Source organism: Danio rerio, chromosome 11 (assembly GCF_049306965.1).
Source record: "Danio rerio strain Tuebingen ecotype United States chromosome 11, GRCz12tu, whole genome shotgun sequence".
Taxonomy (NCBI): Eukaryota; Metazoa; Chordata; class Actinopteri; order Cypriniformes; family Danionidae; genus Danio; species Danio rerio.
The window spans coordinates 11,478,704-11,494,882 of NC_133186.1; the positions used below are offsets into that span (position 1 = coordinate 11,478,704).

The 16,179-nt window shown below is 33.5% G+C and overlaps 1 protein-coding gene across 4 annotated transcripts in view; it reads left to right on the top strand.

Moving 5' to 3' along the window:
* Positions 1–16,179, top strand: part of pla2r1 (phospholipase A2 receptor 1) — a 95,529-nt gene that overhangs the window by 76,310 nt on the left and 3,040 nt on the right. For 2 of the 4 annotated variants that reach the window (XR_012387028.1, XM_005155726.6), the window contains 5 exons: positions 1,817–1,948; positions 2,054–2,176; positions 3,972–4,148; positions 4,496–4,531; positions 11,307–12,183. Coding sequence is in view for 2 of the 4 variants with exons in the window: in XM_005155726.6 (XP_005155783.1) it covers positions 1,817–1,948; positions 2,054–2,176; positions 3,972–4,148; positions 4,496–4,531; positions 11,307–11,524 (686 nt within the window). In the remaining 2 variants the exon portion in view is untranslated. Of the gene's footprint in view, positions 1–1,816; positions 1,949–2,053; positions 2,177–3,971; positions 4,149–4,495; positions 4,532–11,306; positions 12,184–16,179 lie in introns of those variants that run through there. The other 2 variants (XR_012387029.1, XM_073916389.1) reach the window with 2 other exon arrangements.

A 16,179-nucleotide genomic window follows, 5' to 3' on the forward strand; every position in this document is an offset into this window, starting at 1 on the left:
TCATGCTGATATGCTCTCTCATTGGCTGCAGCTCGTCACTACATCTGACCACATGTGGGGTCGAGTCGGCCGACTGTTCTGGAATATTCAGCATGCTAAATATTGGATTTCCGTCTGCAAGGTGTTGGCAACGTGTTAGCGAGCCTCGTAGATGCGTTGTTCAGTAGTTCACACATAAAGACTGGCGATCGCCGTGCACCCGCAGATTTCTTCCCGATCACAGCCAGATCTGTTGGCAAGCTTGTTAACTTCCAAATCGGGCTCAAATTAGGCTTAAAATGCTGTAGTGTGAACTAGGCTTTACTGACATCTTCTTGTGTGGATCTTGTCAGAAAATATGGCGAAAAGTCCTACATGACGGTGTTTACTGATCGCAGTGTTTACTTCAATAATGCCACTAATATATGTATACTCCACATGTCTTAGTTAAATTTCTGTATAGTTCAGTTATGACTTTAGTCAGATTAAGGTAATCAAAAATCGCTGTTTTAAGCTTATGTAGACCTACAGTTCAACATTTATGTTTAACTGAATAAACTGTTAGTAAAAACAAGTACATCTTATTGAACATCATTAATTTTCATCACCAATTATCATAGTAGAACAGTTTCTCAAGCAGTTTGTGATGCATTTTGGAAAAAGGAGATGAGCCCCTGGTCTCATGCGCCACCTGGCTTGAGAAACCCGTTCTCAAAGAATTATTATTTGGGTAGCACACATATTCTGAATGCCTTCAGCAGAATTCAAATGAGCCATTTTAATTTAGATTAATCTTGATATATCTGAGATAAATCTAGATTAATCTAGAAAATGAAATAAAAAATATCTCCACCTATAAAAAATACATATACAGTTAGATCGTTTACTTTAATCATTACTCTCAGAATGTAAAGAGACTTTTAACCAGCATAACAAAAAATGTTTCTGAAGACAATCACAAAGTGCACCTTTAAGCTGACTTAATCTGTTTGTGTTGAGATAACATGATGGAATTGTGTGGAACCCTGCATTTATTTCAGTGTATATATGGGAACGATTTTAATGACTTTAGTTTTAATATGGAAAGGCGCTGATATGTGTGAGTTAGCTAATATTAGTGCTACTTATCTGATCTTTAAACTACAGCGCTTAACAATTGCAGTTTAATAACTTTCGGTAACATTAGCAGAGTTGAAAGCATTGTCTTCTAATTACCGTAGAATGTGTGTATGTGTATACATCTTTGTTGATCTTCACAAAAAAATGAGGTTTTCTGTTTGTTCAAACTACTTATATAAAATTTGCTGAAACAACACAATTCTTTTTTGGGACAACTTAAATTGTTTTACGTTCAATCCACTTAAATTTGTAAAACTTAATTCCTTCAAGTTGTTCCTTTCAAATTGGTTGTGTGGAACCCTGAATTGTTTACAGTGTACACTGTGAAAAATGCTGAATTCCTAACAATTCCCTCATTTTGTCCTAACAAAAATCAATTCACTTAAGTTTGTTATCTTAACTTAATTGAACATAAAACAATTAAGTTGTCCCCAAAAAATGTCAAGACTTGTGTTGTTACTTAATAAGTAATTTAAACAGGCAGCAAAGTAATTAGTTTTGAGGGTTCTGGATGTCTTGTTTGAGTTTAGGAAAAGGAACTAGCCATTTTTTTATAACATAAGCGCCAACAAACCAATAATAGTTTCAGTGTTTCCAATGTTACTCTGTAGTGCTAAAAGGTTAAGATGTGGTAAGTAAACTGTTATTGGCTGATATGCATACAGGGGGAGACTCTTAGCTATCAAACTAACTGATATGGTTGTTTGCTTACCAACAGAGAGCATTGCTTTCTCCTTTGAAGTGGTGTGTCCTGATACCTGGGTGAAGTTTCGCGGGAGCTGCTATTATTTTAAAACCGTGATATCAAAGAAGACACAAGAAGAAGCCAGAAATCACTGTAAAGCAAATGGTACGGGCCTTTAAAAACGTTTTGGCTCAAGAGCTTCACCTGCTGGTGGCTTTTATTATTTGTGGTTGGGTTTGAGTGATTTTGCAAGATGTTTTTTTTTCTCAGGAAATTCTTCTGAGCTTCTGACCATTCAGGATGATGAGGAGAGCCGCTTCTTCCTTAAAGAGATGTGGCATTACTACCAGGGCCCTCAGAATTTATGGCTGGGAGTCTTGTATAATGATAAAAGTAAGAGCTGTGGCTTATAAATATTGAAATTTGACAGCCATTTTTTTTTTAACAAAACAAATTTGCATAAAAACAGAAAATACATTTTATTTGGTTCTATATGTATTCAGCTTTTTATATTACATTATTATTATTATTATTATTTATTTTTTATGTAGTTATATTTATGTGCGAGTTTCTAACAAATTATTACATTTTATGCATTTCTATAAAATTTTTAATTTAATTTAATTTGACCAAAATATAAAAAATATTCATATAACAATAATAATAAATAAAACATTAATTGTTTTTTATATAAATAATTTACATAGATTAGTCAGTACAAAAGAAAAACTGGATCTAATCTAACAGAAGTTAACCTGAAGGTCAGTCCAAAATTAGCACACCCAAATTAATATGTTTGGAAAAAAATGTAAAATCCAATTTCAATAAACAAGAAAAACCAATAGAAAACATAAAAAAGATCACATTTTGTTGAAACAAAATGTATCCATTTTTATGCATTATTATACAAATTATAAATGATTGTTGTATAAAAGAATGCACATCAATTTCTATAGAAATGTATGTGACCAAATTTTATTTAGAATAAAATTACAAAATGTAACAATATTTATATAACAGTTGAATATAAATATATAAAATATTAAGTGTTTTTATGTAAATAAATTATGTAGATAAGTCAGTACCAAAGAAAAACTGGAACTCATCAAACAAACTTAAGATTAGTTCAAAAATTTGCACACCTAAATTTTATGTTTGAGAAAAATTTTTAAATACAATTTGATGAAACAGGAAAAATCAAGAAAAGCAAAACATATAAAATTGTTGAAATAAAATTTATCTAATTGAATGCATTATTATATGAAATATAAATAATTGTTGCCACATCAATTTCTATACAAATTTATGTGAGCACATGTTAATTTGTATAAAATTACAAAATATAAAATATAATTTATGTATAATATGTTGTCCAAGGACCAAGGAAAAACTGCAACTAATCGAACAAAAGAATGTAAAATAAGTCCAAAAATTTTATTACAATTTTAATAAAAAGAAAGCATAAATAATAATAATAATAAAAAAAAAAAATATATATATATATATATATATATATATATATATATATATATATATATATATATATATATATATATATATAGTTGAAGTCTAATAATAAAGGCTAATAATTTTGTCCCTAAAATTTTTTTTTTTTTATTAAAAACTGCTTTTATTCTAGCCGAAATAAAACAAATAAGACTTTCTTTCTGCGAAAATGTCCTTGCATCATTTAGGAAATATTTAAAAAAGGGAAAAAATATTCAAAGTGGGGCTAATAATTCTGTCTTCAACTGTATGTGTACAGTATGTATGTATATATATATATATATATATATATATATATATATATATATACATTTTGTTTGTAATTTGTTTCTTCATTAATTCATTTGAATTGAAATGTATTATCTTTCTATTCCTAAAGATGTTCATTGACCACATTTTATCTAATCTATAGAAAACAGACTGTTTAATAAAACTATTTTGTATAAATGCACCACAAATTGCCTACAGTATATTCATGAAAAAATTATATAAAAATATTTCATTTAAAAAGGGGTTGTGAACTCCTTTCGTAGTTACAATGTTTGACAAAATAATTCTTTGGCTGCACCTATTACAGACAGATATTATATTATATTGTGCTTTATTTATTTAAAAGGTATCTATGAAAACTAAAAATGGTCATTATGAATTTGATATGAAGTGGACAAAATGCTTATTGTAGATGGTGTTTTGGCTCGTTTGGATGGCTCTCAGCTGCAGTACACGAACTGGCGATCCAGAGTTCCAGATGAGCAGGAGATGAGGAAACAGCCATGTGTGTCTATGCGGGTATCAGATGCGGTTTGGCAGTTAGCAGACTGCACCGAACGACTGGGCTTCATCTGTAAAACCTCAACAGGTAAAAGGCAAAACCACCAGATAAGATTTAACCCAGTACCAGAACCCGCTGATAGTTACCGCAACAATGCAACAGGATATGACTGTTGAACTTAAATACAGAAGTAGATAAGTTTGCTGTATCACTTGTGCACTGACTCACGCTTTGCAAAACAAAGTATACGTTAAAGGCACAAGCGATGAAACCTATATTTTATACACCCTCAAGTCTCATGATGACTGACTTCTTCTTCTTCTGTGAAACTGTGTGGTTTTTAAGAGCAAGGCCAGTAGGTGAAGTGTGAATGTTAATACTTCTACTGTGTAGATGCTCACTGTTTAATTTATAATGTTTGCTTTGTATGGCAGGTACCATTAAAGAGGTTGAAGTGGAGCCACTGAAAGGTTAGAATACACACTCAAAAACGACTTGTTTAAAATGAGCTGAAACAACACAGTTCTTGACTTTTTGGGGGGAGGAAAACTTCATTGATTTATGTTCAATCCATTTAAAATTGTAAATAATAATAATAAATTAACAAAATAATAAAAAGGAAGACAATGGACTGCGGATGATTGGATATGAGTGATATTCAGTGATGAATTATTAATCTGCATTGGGCAGGGTGATGATGGTGGAACTTTTGTTTGATGCCGTTTCAATGAAGTTTATGAAGACAACTGCCTGAACAAAACATGGAAATTTCCACAAATATTAATAATATGGGGATGTATGTCAGGGAAAGGTGTGGGAGAGATGACAGCCATTATATCCTTTATAAATGCACAAGATTATATTGAGATTTTGGACACTGTTCTTATTCAATCAATTGAAAGGAAGTTTTGTGATGAAGACAAAGGGCCCTATCATACACCCGGCGCAATGTGGCGCAAGACGCAACGCAATCGCTATTTGCTACTTTCACCTCGGCGCAAGGGTCATTTTGAGGTTTTGCGCCACACTGTTTAAATAGCAAATGCATTTGCGCTCGTATGTGCGCCTATAGGCGTTCTGGTCTAAAAAAGCAGGCGTGTTTTGGCGCGTTGCTATTTTGAGAAACTGTTAATAGTCTGATCTATAGACCAGAACAAAGGCGGTCTATTGTTTGGCGCAAAGTGCGTCTGGCTTACACACTACAAACAAGATGCAGAGCAATACGCAAATATCTTTACATATGAAAAAGATATAATATATTAAGGATATATACAATAAGGATATATATATAGGATATAAATATAAATGATTAAAATATTACAAATAATAATAAATAAATAATATTACAATTAATAGTACATATTAATTTCTAGCCTACATGAATTTAAAAACCACTGCCTTCATCTCGGGAGGCTTTTTCAGTTCATTCAATTTGCTTTTGTATAATGTTATTATTATTAGCAGTATTATTTATTATATCCATATTTATATTTGTTTTATTAAAAGCAAGCTTAGATTTGTCCACCTGTCAGGTTTTAGACCGTGTGGGGCATAGCAGGTGTATTTGGAAATAACTCAGTATTTTGACCACACTTCATTAATATTGTTCATTTTTTCGGAAATTACAACTGAATTTAGAAATATTTTTGAAACAAATCTTTGCGCTTAACAAACTAAATTAATTATTTATAGGCTAATGGATGTTTGTGTGTAAAGGCTTCCCTATCCACGAGAGCAAAAGGGAAAGTGAACTTACTTTACGTCATGTAAATAGCAAATGCGCTCATGACGCGACGCAACTGGCTCTTAAAGGTAATGGGAGATGAGACTCTGATTGGTTTATTCTCAAAACACACCTATAACTCATTAAGAAAATAAACTCAACCCTTTAAGACCATCTCGCAAAACGGATTTTCCCGTCCTTAAATTAGCAAGTATGCATTTTGACACGCCCTGAAAGCGTTTGCGCCCTGCGCTTTGCGTTTTGCGCATTGACCGTCAAAATAGAGCCCAAAGTTTTTTGAGGATGATAATGCAAAAATTAGGGCAAAATCTGTAAAAACTTTCCTACATGAAAGTCATATAATGTCAAAGGCATGGCCTGCAAATAGTCCAGACCTGAATCCAATTGAAAATCTGTGGTAGAAATTAAAGAAAGTGGTCCATAGGAAGGCTGATCTGGCATCTGCAATATCAGGGTGTGTGCTGCGTCTTAAAATGTATTAAAAGCTGATTAATCAATGTAGAGAAATTTAAGACCCCTAAAAAGTATTCAAAAGCCTTAAATGCTATTTTGCAAAGTATTACATTTTATATCATTTGCTGTGTAGTTTATGAAAACAATAAAATCATAGCAACACCATTATTTCTACAGTTCTATAGGCAACAACCTGCTAATTTTTAATATATTTTTTATTCATTATATGAAAAATGTTTTAGTTATGGATTAGTTTCTTGTCATTTTAACGTTTTATTGACTTTATTGCTAATATCATAGCCTAATTATTATTATGTCTCGTTACCTGTTTGCTAACATTGTGGGTCACAGAAATGTAGAAATTTTCCCCATTTATCAAAATAAATTTCAATCCTTCCATGTAAACTGTGGGAGAGTTTTTCAAAAGCTGCAACTCTGAGATCCGTCTTTCGGATGAGACGTTAAACCGAGGTCCTGACTCTCTGTGGTCATTAAAAATCCCATGGCACCTCTTGTAAACAGTAGGGGTGTAACCCCGATGTCCTGGCCAAAGTCCCTCATTGTGCCATTACAATCATGGCCTCCCAATCATCCCCATCTACTGAATTGGCTGTCTCTCCACTCCCCCAATAGCTGGTGTGCGGTGAGCGCACTGGCACCGTTGTCCTGTGGCTGCCATCTCATCATCCAAGTGGATGCTGCACACTGATGGTGGTGTGAAGAGACTCCCCTCATGATTGTGAAGCGCTTTGGGTGTATGGCCATACACAATAAATGCGCTATATAAATACACGTTACATTACATTATATCCACTCGAAGATCGGAGATCTACTGGAAAATTTCCAGTTTTTAACAATCACTCGTCTGCCTAGCATGATACAGCTCTGTATCTACTGTGACTCAGCTTTATTCATGTGACTTAAGGGACAGGGGTAACCAAGCTGGATCAGTTTCTTACATTAATATTTAATAAATATACTGTGAGTTAAAATCTTGCCAGTGTTTCCGGTTGAAACCTAAAGTGGTTTCTAGGTTTTAAAATGTATGGGAAAAAAGTTAAATTCTCTCTCTGATATCTGTATACACTCTGAATACGACAAAGTTGGAGACAGATCGATGAAGAATACTTTTAATGCATGCCTCACATAATTCAAACTGTTCTTAAAAACCAGAGGTGGTACAACAAAGTACTAGTGGGTTTTTTTTTTTTCAAGATCCCATATAATTTTCATCAAATTTGCGTGATTGCATATCTTTTCCTCTGTTTGTTCTGAAAAAACAGTTGTGATTGACTACGGTGTTCAGAGTTATTTTTCTGAACAGCATCTTTTCTACTCAAAACTATTACACATGGTTGTTTTAAAACTAAACTGATTTAACAAAAACAGATGGGGTTTTTAACATAGAATTAATTAACCACGACAAAGCTCAAAGTAGGTCAACCTTCAAAAGTTTTATCAGTTACTGTGCAAATCATTGTTTTATACTTAAGGAACCAGACTGTTCTGCTCTGTTTTGAGGAAGTGACAACTCTTAATGCATTTTCCTTTTCCCTCACCAGCTGTTTTCTGGTGATAACTCTCAGTTCCTCAAAATGGAAAATAAAAAATATTTATATTGTTTTACCTGAGCTAAGTGAAAACGGGAGAAAAATATTTACATATAAGTTGATATTGTTTTGTTTTTTTTTAGTTACTGCTTATTTTATTTCATTTAAAGAAACTGATTTAATTTGTTTAGAATTAATCTTTGTTATAATAAATAATATTTATATATTTAATAATATAGTAATAATAAAAACAATAGGTAATAATAGTTAAATAATAGGGGTGTAATGAGATACCTACTCCACGAGACGAGACACAAGATTTGGCTCACGAGAACAAGACGCGATGTTTACACTATTTTAAAGAAATCCTTAATGATGAAACATATGAATGGAATAGTCTTAGAATTCAAATATTTTGTTAATATATGAATGAAAAATATATATTTTTTTTAAAAATGACAAAAGCCCAAAACAATTTAGGCGTTTTTTTTTTTTAATCAGCTTCAATTTACTTCCATTTTAATGAACATAACAGATAAAGTTTATATTGAATTCTGTGCAATAAACATGCAAACACTGCAAAATATCTGCTAATATATAAATGTAAAATACCATACTGGACTGATTGGCTTTTCCCGTATAGAAGTTCAGAGTATTGACACTGCAGATCTTGATGGTCAATTCAGATTTTGTAACAGTGTGCAATTGTTTTTATGACCTGCTTAGATTTATCAACTTTTAAAGGTGACTCGTATTCGATTGTCTGCATTTATACTGCACCAGGCAAAAGGCGCAATGACCAGGAAAAAAAAAAAGAGCGGGCGCTGACAGCTGATAATAAAGAGCGCTCTTTTCCCCAATCCTGTATTTATTCTGTTTGCATGGTTTCATTTTGTTTAATTTTCTTTTTGATAAGTTGTTTTACTATAGCTTATGACAGAAAAAGTTCTAATTTTGCCGTCTTCTAATCTAGGCTTTTTTAAACCAGTAACTATTTTAATGTCATGTTCATGGCCTGAATTATGCATGTAATGTATGCAATAGTTCTATATTAGTTGTATTAGCGGATGTTTCGCTCACTCTCTTTCTCTCGTTAAACATGCTTAAATACTTGGAACGTGTTTGGTAATGGTGAAGGCGGGTGTGTTGAGTCTTCAGCAGTTCAGTATGTGTGCGCTTAGAGATGCGTGTAGGTGCAGAGAATATATTGTCAAACAACAGTGTGGACTGTCCTGTGGCAAAATGCGGCTAAAAGTCCAAAACGATGGTAATAGTTTGATAGTGGTTTTTACATTTCTGCACTGCACTTCAATAATGCGGCTTTCTGCATATCCAAAGTGACATTTCATCGTGTGGTAGTGTCCATGGTTAATTTGTGTGGCTGCAGTTGTAGATGCAGTCTCTACTTGGACATGAATAACGTAACAACCTTTGAACTCCGGTGAGAGAATTGCGGTTACGTCACACTCGGCCGCCCAACCGAGTGTCATGTGCAACACAGAGGCCAGCCTTACCTGGTGTGTGCAAAGCAACCTCAACGATGTTTAATCTGACACCCCTATTAAATCAGATAATAATAAAATCTAGATATGAAAATAATATTTACTTAGTAGTTATTGTTTTGTTAGTTACAGCTTGTTTTGTTTCATTTGAAGAAACTGATTTTAGTTGTTGAAAGTAATATTTATGAAAGTAAATATGAAAGATAATAATAATAAAAGGTAATATTGACATAGAAGTTATGTTGTTTTTTTAGTTACTGCTTATTTTATTTTATTTTAAGAAACTGATTTAATTTGTTTACAATTAATCTTTGTTATAATAAATAGTAATAATAATAATATAGTAATAATAATAATAATAATAATAACACTAGGTAATAATAGTTTAATAATATAATGATATAATCTACAGTTGAAACCAGACGTTAACATACACTGTATGAAAAGGCACATAACTATTAAAAAAAAGTCAGATGTTAGTGTGACTAAACCATTTGTTCATGTTTTGCTTAATAGCAGAACAACGAGAGAGATATATATTTTTTTTAATTGTTAGAACTTTTCTTGAAAGTCAAGTTTACATACAATAAGATTAATATGCCTCTGAAAAAGCTCAGATGATGGTGTCCAGGTTTTGGAAGTTTCTGGTTGGCTAATTGACAACATTTGAGTTAATTAAAGGCACAACTGTAGAACAGTATTTAAGGAAAACCTTTAAACACACTGCTTCCTTGTGTGACAGCATGGGAGAATCAACAAGCTAGAATCAACAAAAAAAGCCAGATTACAATTTGCAAAATTACACTGGGTAAAAGAATCATTTTTGGAGACATGTCTTGTGGTCTGATGGAACTAAGATTGAACTGTTTGGCCATAATGACCAGTGTTACATTTGGAAGACAATGGGCAAAGCTTACAAGCCTAGCAACACCATTCCAACTGAGAAGTATGGGGCGGCAGCATCATGTTGTGGGGCTGTTTCGTTGCAGGAGGGACTTGTCCACTTCACAGCATAGATGGCATCATGAGGAAAGGACAATATGTAGAAATACTGAAGCAAAATCTCAAGACATCAGCCAGGAAATTAAAACTTGGCAACAAATGGGTCTTCCAAACAGACCATGACCCTAAGCATACTGGCAAATTAGTTAAAATGTGCTTTAAGGACAAAAGAGGGAATGTTTTGGAGTGGCCATCACAAAGCCCTGAACTCAATCCTATAGAAAATTTGTGGGCAGAGTTGAAAAAGCTTGTGTGAGGAAGACAGCCAACAAATCTGATTCCATTACAACAATTCTGTCAGGAGGAATGGGCCAAAATTCCTTCAAACTATTGTGAGAAGCTTGTGGAAGGATACCCAAAACATTTGACAGTTATACAGTTTAAAAGCAAAGCTAAAAAATAAAAAAGGAAATGTATGTCACCTTTTAACTGTCTAGAAAATAATAAAAAATTCTCCAAAAAAAATTCTCTTATTATTCTGGCATTTAGCAAATGTAAACCATTTAGGTAATCCTAATGGACCTAAATAGTAAACGTTTGATATGATTATCCATCAGACATTTTTTTAAAAATGGTTAGGTTCCTTTTTTTACAGTGTATGTAAACTTTTAATTATGTTAATTTAGTTATGTTAATTAATGTTTTTTATTTCATTTGAAGAAACTGATTAAGTTGTATATAATTAATCTTTCTTATAGTAATAAAAATAATAATAATAATAAATAAATAAATAATATAATAATGTAATCTATATATATATATGAATGTAATATTTACATGGTTGTTTTTTGTGCTTATTTTATTTCATTTAAAGAAACTGATTTTAGTTGTGTAGAATGAATCTTTGTTATAATTGTAACAATAATAAAAATTATGACTTTCTTAAATTGAAACATGGAAACAGCTGTCAGGCATCATAGGGAAACGGATAAGTAACTATGAGATATTTTTAAGGCGCATGTTTTGAAAATTAAAAATGTCTTTTCTGTTTCAGGTCTCCACCAGGGCGTCATCTCAGTGGCTGCATTGGTGGCCATTTTACTGTTCGCAGTGGTAATCGGATCACTGTGGCTCCTTTACAAGAGAAACTCTCTGTGCTTCCGGAGGCTTCCAACGTTTGGCAGCGCCTATTACAGACAGACAAACTCCCAAGCCAGTGACCAAGATGAAAACGTTTTACTGCCAGAACTAGAGACCCAAGCAGGGGACTAGCATGTTTGTGTGAGTGTATAGATGCATGTTTCTGTGCGTGTTTTGTCAAAGTGTGTGTGTGTTAGTTTAGTCTGAGAGACGGCAATGGGAATATGATGAAGAGAGTTAAGTTGTGTGTGTGTGTGTGTATGTACAGTATGTGTGCTATTGTTTCGGGAAGATGTTGTGCACATGGATATCTTATGAATACATGACAGCATTTAAAGGGATAGTTCACTCAAATAATGAACATTTCTTTCTTCTGTTGAACAAAAAAGAAGATATTTCGAAGAATGTCAGGGGAAAATGTCTATTGACCTTAATAAGGGAACAAAAAATACTATGGAAATTCATTCATTCATTTTCCTTCGGCTTAGTCCCTTATTTATCAGAGGCTCACAGCGCAATGAACCGCCAACTATTTCGGCATTATTTTTACATAGCGGATGCCCTTTCATCTGCAATCCAGTAGTTGGAAACACCCATACACTCTCACATTCACACACACATTCATACATTATGGCCAGTTTAGTTCATCCAAATGACCTATATTGCATGTCTTAGGACTGTGGGGGAAACCGGAGCCCCCGGAGGAAACTCGTGCCAACACGGGGAAAACATGCATACACCACACAGAAATGCCAACTAGCCCAGTCGGGATTCGAACCAGAGACCTTCTTGCTGTGAGGTGACAGTGCTTACCACTGAGCCACCGTGCTTTTTCAGAATATTTTTTTTGTGTTCAACCGAACTCAAAAAATTCAAACTGGTTTAGAACAAAGTGGAGAGGAAGCGAATGGTGACTAATTTGAATTTGTGGGTGAACTATCCCTTTAAACACATTATGAAAGGGATATTCTTTATAAAGTGAGAAATGGCTTTTCTCTATTGTCTTCTATTCAGGACAACAACAGCATTCCTCTAGAATGTAAAAGTTTTAATGAGCCAGACGGCTTGTGGGTGGAATGTGGTTTGGTATTTTTAAGGTGTTCACTCATGAATGAAAATGTTCTGTTTATTTACTCGCACTCTGGTTGTTCAAGATAGAGGTGACGTTTTTTGTTGTTGTTGTTTTTTTAGCTAATATTGATGCCTCAATGTATTAACAGGAGCTAAGAGTATTCATTTTGTTTTGCCTGTATATGTTTGGTTTTTCCCGTACATTTTTAAGCATCACCAAGGACCACCATTTAAGCTAAAAGCATTTTTGATGTTTTTCTGAAATATTATATATCTATATATATATATATATAATATTTCAGAAAAACATCAAAAATGCTTTTAGCTTAAATGGTGGTCCTTGGTGATGCTTAAAAATGTACGGGAAAAACCAAACATATACAGGCAAAACAAAATATATATATATATATTAGGGGTGCACTCTGTCGCGAGGGAGGTGAGCGCTAGTATTTACAACACTCGGGCAACCCAGGGCCGGTCGTGGCATAGGCACCATAGGCATATGCTAAGGGCGCTGTACATCCAGGGGGGCGCCAGAAGTGAGCGCGGTTCAGTTGGTTTTGTTTTCGATTTTCCTGACACACATTCAGTTATAGACGGCATTAACTCAACCTCTTACCCTAAAAAGATCTAAAGTGTGTTTCCTACAAAAAGACAAAGCTGGTTATGTTTCACAGCTGTCTTTCTTTTTTTTTTTTCGCTCGACATTACGATCACTGCTCCGTTTAAGCCCTCGCAATATGCGTTTAGCCGGGAGAGCTCGCGTTGAGAGGAGCTCTCAGCAAGGGACCGTCGAAAAAGTGCTTCTTTTTTTTCCCTTTTTTTTTCGTATTTCTGCTCCGCTCAGCGCGAGCTCTCCCTGTTGCGAGGGCTTAAGTGTGTGTGTGTGTGTGTGTGTGTGTGTGTGTGTGTGTGTGTGTGTGTTTGTTTGGTGCTGTCTATGATTGTGTATGTGTTTGAATGTGAGAGTGTGGTGCTGTGTGTCTGTGTGTTTACAGACAGCTTGTTATAGCCTCCCCCCTAACACTGTATATAGAAAGCATTGTCAATGCACCGTGATGCACCGAGATATCGAATTGAACCGAATCAAAGGCATGATAATAGTACCCGAATCGAATATATATATAGTATTTATAGAATTTTGGAAAGCAGGAACTATTGACATCCATAGCAGACGCAAAAATATTACTATAGAAGAATACTAAGGAAAACTATGCAGTGCCAACTTTCTTCAAAATAGTTTATTTTGTGTTAAACAGAAGAAGATCAATCAGATTTGGAGCAAGTAAATGATTAGTAAATTTTCATTGTAGGGTGAATCCCATTAAAAGTCCTGAGGGGTAGTAAATCAACAGCAACATTCTCATTTTGGGGGATCTGTCTCTTTAAGGCTGGTTCACACTAACACAAATGTTTATGACAACACAAATTGGATTTTTGGTCCTACTAGCAGTGTTACCCTACATTCACATCAATACAATGCCTCTGCGATAGTTACAGTATTGTTAGACAAACTAAAGAATAAAGGATTTTATTATTGTAAGATATACAGGAGAAAAAGCAAAAATAACTGTTGATTAAAATTTTAAATTCGGAATGGACTTGGTGTGGTCCAAGCACACTTTTATTTGAACTAAAGCACATGTAAATACAACAAAAGTTGACCAGAGTTCTGTACAAAAACAATATAAAATAAAAGTAATCTCTTACAAAGTAAATAGTGAAGGTGGACGTGAATAGACTTGAATGAACTCATGCACAGGCAATAGAGACACCAGATTACAAATATTCATGATGCTGTAGTTAAAAATAACTGTTACAAACATTTGTTAGCACATGTTAAATATTTGTTATCAAGTTAAACACTTATGGTAATGACTATTGTGGCAAGTGAAGGTTTGAGAGACCCCTTCAGATTCAGTGCATATGTGAATAATTTTCACAAAATAAGATCATACAAAATGCATGTTTTTTTTTATTATTCAGTACTCTCCTGTGTAAGAACCCTTGGTTTTTAATACTGTTTGTGGTTACCTGGATGATCTACGACCTTTGACATGTTTGTTTATGAAACAGTTCAGAAATATCTTCAGTTTTCCAGCATCTTGCCATATATGAATGTTTTCTAGCAGTGACTATATGATTTTAAGATCCATCTTTTCACACTGAGGACTATTTTAAAAGGGTTAAATGTTTCAGAAAGAAACACAATTTGTTTAGAGCCTGGGGGGTGAAAACATTTAAAAAGAATGAAGATGTCCACATTTTTCTAATAGTTAAAAAAATTATCCGTTTAGGACTGCCCTTCAGAAATAACCAAATATACTTGCATGTTTCCTGAAAGAAAGTACAATTTATCTTCGAAATGAAAGAGTTTTCATAAAAGTGAACAGTAAGAAATTAAAAAACTAACATGAATTTGTATGATCTCTTTTAATTTGTTAAAATTATTCTCATTTTCTTCATTTTTCCAAGGGGTTTCACTTGCCACTGTTAATTGGTCCTTTTTACTTGTAAAATCAGACCTTTTACATTATAAAAGATTCACACTTTCATTGTTTAACATTTTCATCATTATAAATAGTAGTTTAATGCAGTTTACAATGTTTGCAAAAAAGGAAAAATCTAAATCTAAATCCTAAATATAAATCCCAAGTGTGTTAGGTTTATACAAAGTGTAAATTAAGTTGTTAGAGTGGCTGACTGTAGTATTGGTAACCTAGTAACCAAAAACAATGCAAGCATAATGGAGTCAGGTTGGTTTAATGTTTGTTAAACTGAGTTGGAGTTTATGCATCAAATTTTCATTATACACATTAACAAGCTCAAATTCACCTCAAGTGAGCATCATTTATTTATTTTTATTCAAATTTTGACATTTCCATCACTAGTTTCTCAAGCGATACTGCAAAATGTGTATTAACAAAGGGCTAATGAAACGCTATAAACCTTATTGTTTTTCCCACACGGTTCGTTGAACTCTCAGCCTTCTCCACAGCTTAGAATGAGCAATCTAAAAGCTGCAGAATAATCAAACTATTAATCTAAACATGCTTATTTTTAAGGATTTTTGTACTTTACTGAGGAGCTTCAGATGTTCTATGCATTCAATCACAAAGTATACGAATATCCACAAACTTAAATGTGTTAGTTCATCTAAAGATGGACATTACAGTATGTCTATTTTACTCACTTATGTTGTTCTTGCCTAACCGTTAATCTTTACGTTTGAAACATAATCAAAATTCTTAATTTACCATACAGTTTGAAATTAGGTGTATGATTTTCACAGTACATTTTTTGGGTGTTATATGGAGTCATGTTGTTTACATTACATTTTTATATCACAGTTTCTCTTTATGATCTCTGAATGTTCGTTACACTCCTGGGTCTGTATTCACAAAGTATCTTAACACTAAGAGTCCTCCTAAATAGCAGTAAACATAAAGGAAAGCAGGGTGTGAATATAATTTCATGTGGACTTTTAAATGTTCCTCTTTTGCAACTATTCAACAATGCAACTTTGTGTGATCCTCCTAACTAGGACCAACTGCTCTTTTGAAGTCTTTTAATAGTTTATTTGCAGCAGGAAGCTTGTTCTCAAGCAGTTTGGTTTAGTTAAAACAATAAACTACAATCAAAAAGAGTTCTCGTATTCAAAATAAGCCACCGCACACCAAAGCCAGGCAAAACAGCGTGGCCATGAAGGAACGTTT